The following is a 6,664-nucleotide window of genomic DNA, read 5'->3' as shown; positions in this document are numbered from 1 at the left end:
AACAGTAAGTGGTCAGGGTAAAGGGGAGCGGTCGGGGGACTTTTCGGGAAATCTTACCACACACTCAAGATGTATGAGGGAGCTATGTAATTCTTTTATAGTAGTATATCGGGGAGTCAGAGGGGGGTCACTTCCCAGCAAGGCTATCACAGTCCCGGAGCGAATAGCAGGCGGCCTTGCCAACATGCTAAGTGACCCAAGCTTGTTCCAAGGTCGGGGGGCGTACAGTCGCGGCCTTGCCAACTCACTGAACCGACCGGAATCGATGCTCAAAGGTCAAGGGGCTCAGACGGGTCCTGGAGCCCCACCGGGTTGGACTCCTCCAGGACAGCGTAGACCTACATACATGCCGTAGACATGTACGTAGCCAGGGACACGTAAGCAGATCGGGTTCTTAGCACTCTAAAGACTGTGGATAAATAATGGAGGGCCAGGCAGTGGCGTGGCAGTAAAGGTGACTGGATCCCACACGACCAACTCCGCAGTTCAAGTTCCAGGTCCAACAGCTAGAAAACATGGCAGGCACGTGTGCGCATGCCCACACCCTGAGGGGACCATGGAGGAGAAGGGACTGTGGCAAGACCACCCCTCGGGGGCTGATTTCTCCCTCTCCTTCTCTCTCTCTCTCTGGTGAGAGCATGCACCTGATAGCATTTTTTTAAAGAAGGAAATACAGGCGAATCTCTGTTTTCCCCTGTGGAGGTGGTGGTTTTAACTTCCACACGGGTAGGACAGGAAAGCACACACGACCCTCCCCGTCATAGCAAAGACTACAAATACTTACACGTGTCAGCAAACAAAGATGTCCGGCCAGACTCATGGCCTAGTGGCTAAGGCAGCCAGATCCCCACATGGCTGACCACGTGGTTCCATCCCCAGTCCCAGCGGCTCGAAAACATGCCAGGCACACACGTGAGCTCCCCAGATCCCCACACGATGGAGAAATGGAGACGAGGTGGCAGCGTGACCATGCCCCATAGGGGTGCCTTCTCTCTCTCTCTGTCTCTCTCTAGCAGGTGCACACACCCTCTGGCAAATTAAGGAGGGGAAAAGTATCACGTGAAGCATCGTTAGACACAAATTAGTGACTAGTCGATCAATCGGACTTACAGACTTCCAGGTCACTGAGGGCCTGTCACAGTCCTTAGCGTTCACCCTGAAGCTGTGTGTCTCATGGGCCTCCCTGACTTAAGGAACTTTCGCAAGGATGGTTCCGTGCGGTGGGCTGGGTTGCATTTTCTGCAGCTCTAGGCAAAGAGGGGGTGTTCCTCCAAATCACTGTCCTGAGACGCCTTTCGCCACGGGCAGGAGGGTGTGCGGTTTCGCAGCCCACGGTTAGCAGGGGCCAGTGGAAAAGAAGGCAAGTTCAGGAAGCACAGAGTGATGCGGAAAGAATGACTCTGACGAGGAGAATACGGCTCCCATCGTGTTTCTGCAAAGCCTAAACGTCGTTCATTCCGGTCCCCTCTGGGTGTGAGACTGCCAAGGGGCTTCAGCTTTTCATTGTATTTTCTTTTCTATTACTTCAAATTCTTCACAACCAGCATGCATTTCTTTTTCTTTCTTTTTTCTTCTTTCTCTCTCTCTCTCTCTCTCTTTTTTTTTTTTTAGAGAGCTTTTTGCTATAGGGCACATACGCTCACCAGACAGAGAGACAGAAAGCGAGAAATCACCCCCCCAGGGGGGATGGCCACGCCACAGTCCCTTCTCCTCCATTCTCCTCTTGGGATCTTGGGCACACACGCACACGCGCCAGGACCTGAACCGTGGCCGACTACAGGGGAGTCCAGAGACATAGCCATTATGCCAACTGCTGCCCCCCCCCCCACAGCATGTATTTCTTTTATCATCAGAAAAATATTTACATAATTTGGTAAAAAAATGAAATTCAGCTCACCTGAGATAGCAGTGGGACAGGCAGGCCTCAGCCAGTGGGGCCTCTGAGATTCTGCAGCTTCCGGGGCCAGGCTCCTGCAGTGGGCAGAGCGCCAGTACCGGGCAGCCAGCCCCAGGGCACCGCACGATGGTCTCCCCACCTGCCCACGTCGGCTGCCCTGCAGGGCCGGACCGGCCCATGACCTGGCCCTGGTTTCTGCGCGTGCACAGTTGGCCACTCACACGGCCCGTCATTCACTAAACATTTCTTGACACCTACTCAGGGCCAGGTCTGGACCAGGTCCGAGACAGGAACAGCTAAGTAAGGCACAGCTGGTGGGTAGCAGGCAATTACGGACGGGAACAAATGACTGAGGGGGCCGAGGGACTCAGCCCAGAGGAGGCTCAGAGGTACCTCCTGGGAGCTCTGCACGTGGCGGAGCTGGGTAGGGAAGCTTGGGTTGGAGTCAGCTCCACCAGGGAGGGAGGGCATTCCAGGCAGAGGGCTCAGCGAGGCCAAGGGCAGCCAGGCATGGTGTGGCGTGGCGTGGCGTGGCGTGGCACATGTTCTTGCGTGGCGTGGCGTGGCGTGGCGTGGCGTGATGGACTTGGGGACTCCGAACAAGCCAGGGCGTGAAGGGGGCACACAGAGGAGGAAGAGGACAGAGGCCAAGGCCAGAGTAGAAGACATTAGGTTCTAACCCTCGAACTTTGAACTTGCCCCTGAAGGCCTCTGACAGCTCTAAGCATCCACAGATTGGCACAGGGAGAGAGAGGCTGCGAGGAAGGGCCCAGGGGCCGAGATGCTGCCTGGGAAACTGCGAGGCAATCCAGTGAGGAGAAATAAAGCTTCCGTCAGGCCGTGGCTGGGCCTGGAGGGAGCAGCCACGTTCCGGAATGTGGGGCAGTAAGATGGGCGGACTCGGTGGCTGCGTGGGGAGGGCCCAAGGAAAGGATGTCCACGAAAGAAAGCCCAGGCCTCCCCGGAGGGCTCGGCGGGTGGCGGTATCACGTGGAGAGACCAAGAGGGGCCGCGGGTGATGAGCTCGGCTTCAAGTGGTGAGGTCGCAGAGCCCAGGAGGAGTGATCAGGCGAAAGGCCTCTAAAAGCTTGGCACTGGGGACCAGCAGTTAGCGTAATGGCTATGTCGCTGGACTCCCACGTAGTCGACCGCGGTTCGTGTCCCGGACCCGGTGGCTTAAAACTCACGCCGGGCGCGTGTGCGTGCGTGCCCAAGATCCCGAGAGGAGAATAGAGAAGGGATTGCGGCGTGGTCATCCCCCCTGGGGGGTGATTTCTTGCTTTCTGTCTCTCTGTCTCTCTCTGTCTGGCGAGCGCACACGCCCTATAGCGAAAATCTCTCCAAAAAAAAAAGCTTGGTACTCAGAAGACAGACAAGCTGCTCGCCTGCCCCACCCCCGGCAGCCCACGCCTCCTCAGGGCCCCCTGCACCGTGGCTAGGGGTTTGAGGCCGAGTCTTTGCTGTCCTCAGAGCTGCTCCTGCCTCGTCCCCAGGTGTCTGACTTGCAGCCAGGAAGGAGTTACGTGTTCCAGGTGCAGGCCGTGAATGTGGCTGGTCTCGGACAGCCATCCATGCCCACCGACCCCGTGCTCCTGGAGGACAAGCCAGGTAGGGTGGCCAGGGACAGCGTGGCACTGCTTGGAGCTCAGAGGGGAGTCAGGAGAAGCATGAGGACTCACGCAGGGGAGCCCAGTGTGCTGGGCCCGCTCCACGCCCCGGCCACTCCACACCCCTCCAGATCTGCCTCCCCTGCTTCTCTCCGTCCTGCCCACCCTGTTCACCTCTGTGTGCCCCGAGATTTGGGTACACCTCACGTGGCTTCTCCTGTTCTCTCACATGCCGTGTGTACAGACTCGCACGACTCCTCACAGATCTGTAAGGACGCCCGGCTCCCCTCAGGGGCCACACCTGGTTCTGCCTGTCCTGCCGTGGGGCCGACTCCTGAGGTCCCCTCCTGCTGCACCCACTTGTCGATCCTCCCCCAGGCCCTACTTCTAAATGGATTTCATTACAGCGCCCAGAGGTTCTGATCCAGTCATGGCCTGCCAGGGGTCCACCCCCATAGGCCCTGGGGGAGGATCGCTGTCCCTTCTTCTAAATGGATTTCATTACAGCACCCAGAGGTTCCGATCCAGTCACGGGGCAGGCCGCTCAGCCCCCTAACTATACGGCATTCTCACTCCGTTCTTTTTCCCTCGTATTTTACACTCAATCACTAGATATCTTTACCAGAAATGGATAGTCCCAGCGTGAATACCCTCCCCCCACGTTAGCCCAGTCAAAGGAACGACTGCACACGGTCACCCACAGAGCATTCTCCACTTTATTTTGTCGCTGAATGTTTTGCTTTCTTTCCATTCTTTTCATTATTCATCCTTTCAACCACCACCGACGTTTGGGGGGCTGGCCCGCTGATGCGCGCCTTGCACGAGGGATATGGCAGAGAAGGAGCACAGCAGGTCCCTGCCTCGCCTGCCCCGCGTGTGTGCGCAGGAGGGTGGGGAGTGCAGGGCGGGGAAGGGCAGCAAGCAAACCAGCCCATGGTGCCAAGTGCCACCTGACACGGTGGGCGGTACGGTACGGTACGGTATGCCGTATGATGTGGGATGCCCCGGGACTTCAGCCAGGGCAGTGAGGCAGGGCCGGTCTGAGGAGGTGATGTCTGAGTGGAGAAGCAGCTGGATCATGCAAGGACTTGGAGGTCACAGCAGAGAGTGTGGTTCTAGGGACCAGCAGGTGGTATAACGGTTACATCACTGCACTCCCCCATGGCCAACTGCAGTTCGAGTCCCAGACCTGGTAGCTTGAAACTCATGTCGGGTGCGTGTGCATGCATGCCCAAAATTCCGAGAGGAGGATGGAAGGGGAGGGATTGCAGCATGACCATCCCCCTGGGGGTGATTTCTCACTTTCCATCTCTCTGTCTCTGTCTCTACAGGGAGTGCACATGTCCTACAGCAAAAATCTTTTTAAAAGAAAAGGTTTATTATGGTATTGTAGTATAGGGAGCAGCCACTGGAGGGCTTAAGCAGGGTCGGGCATGACCTGCTGTATTACTTAAACGTATCTGACACTGTCGGATCTTGCCTTCAGCTGCCCGGGAGATCGAGGTGGGAGTGGATGAAGACGGCTTTATCTACTTGGCTTTCGAAGCCCCTGATGCCCCCGACTCCTCGGAATTTCAGTGGGCCAAGGACTACCAGGGCCCACCAGACCCTCGGAGGGTCCAGGTTGTGGATGAAGCTAACAAGTAAGTGAGGCAGAGAAGACATAACCACTCATTGGGACCCTGGTACAGCCAGAGGGACCGGCAGGAACTCGGGGCTGAGGGCTTCCTGGAGGGCTCATAGACACTGGCTTTTAAAAGGCTGCCGGTGTGTGTGTAGGGGGGTGGGGGGTTCGGGCGTGGCAACCAGAGGATCCCACAGGGCTGGCTGTGCAGTTCAAGGCCTGGACCCTGTAGCTTGAAAACCCTGTGCATGCATGCCCAGAATCCCAAGAGGAAAATGAAGGAAAAGGGATTGTGGCCATCCCACACCCCCACCCCCGGGATTGTTGTCTCTCTCTCTCTCTCTCTCTCATTTCTCTCTCCACCAAGCACATGTGCCCTATAGCAAAACCAAAAAAATTCTAAAAAAGAAAATAGGTGATGGAGCTGGTTCTCCTGACTCTAGGCCACGACCTACTGTGTGTCCTGAGAGCCGAGCACCCACATTCTAGACGTGTGTGCACATGCTTCAGCACAGGGCGGCTTCGGAAACGCCGCGTTTGTCACTCCCTTTGTGGGCCATGGTGTATGGGGCCCAGGGAAAGCTCTGACGGATCTTGCAGGAGGGAAACTCATCTAGCCATTCTCAGTGCATATTTCTCACACACCAGTGGCTATAGATCTTGGGCACGCACGCACAAGCACCCGGCGTGAGTTTAAGCCACCGGGTCCGGGACTCAAACCACGGTCGACTACGTGGGAATGCAGCGACATAGCCATTACGCTAACTGCTGGTCCCGGGCTGTCTAGTTCTTGACCAGCGATGCTGACTGCCTCCTTAGGCAGAGGGAGCGAGAGTGCGTTCAGGGCTAGGGGAGGCATTCTTTCGGAGATCCTTCTCCTGCCAAGAGCTGTGCATGCCTCTGTCTCTGTGCCTCTGAGGAGGCATCTGAGACCTGGTTTCTAACCTGGGTGCCAGCAGCTTGCTCTCCCAAGCCCCCTAGCTCAGCTTCCTTGTCTATAGAGGAAGGATTGGGGGCCAGCAGGTGGCTTAGTGGTTAGGGTGCTGGACTATCCCCGTGGTAGACGGCGCTTAGAGTCCTGGCCCTAGATGTTTGAAAATCATGCCAGGCATGTGTGTGTACCCACAGTCCCAAAAGAAGAATGGAGAAGGGATAATGCCGAGACCTGCTAGGCAAAATTGAGGAGCCCCCCAAGAGGGGGAGCAGCAGTGGACTTGGCAAAGAACAATTACACAGACACAGAGACACGCGAGTGAGGAAAAGCAGGGGTCAGGTAGACAGGACGTCTCCGATGGAGAACACACCTGAGCCGTCCCCAGGGTTATTCTTTTATAGGGTGAGGGGGTGGGAGACGCGGAAGGTAAAGCCAGGTGTCTTCTATCGGCTGCAGCTGTGGAGCGTCTTGCAGCCCTTGACCTGAATAAGCCCCACCTGGCCTTCCCTGGCGGAAACATGGTTTCCTTTCACCTCCGCCGGCTCAGCCTCAGCCCAGGCAAGCCTCTGCTCCGCAGGTCTTTAAGGGTCACCACGTCCAGC

The 6,664-nt window shown here is 56.8% G+C and overlaps 1 protein-coding gene across 1 annotated transcript in view; it reads left to right on the top strand.

Moving 5' to 3' along the window:
- The window catches only part of MYOM3 (myomesin 3), a 76,031-nt gene that overhangs the window by 50,615 nt on the left and 18,752 nt on the right, over positions 1-6,664 (top strand). The window contains exons 21-22 of the mRNA XM_006159470.2: positions 3,391-3,505; positions 4,991-5,147. Of these exons, the coding sequence (XP_006159532.1) occupies positions 3,391-3,505; positions 4,991-5,147 (272 nt within the window). The remainder of the gene's footprint in view (positions 1-3,390; positions 3,506-4,990; positions 5,148-6,664) is intronic.

This window comes from Tupaia chinensis, unplaced genomic scaffold (assembly GCF_000334495.1).
Source record: "Tupaia chinensis unplaced genomic scaffold, TupChi_1.0 Scaffold000628_1, whole genome shotgun sequence".
Lineage (NCBI taxonomy): Eukaryota > Metazoa > Chordata > Mammalia > Scandentia > Tupaiidae > Tupaia > Tupaia belangeri.
The sequence above is the reverse complement of the archived record's forward strand: the minus strand, read 5'-3'. Positions and strand labels throughout refer to the sequence as shown.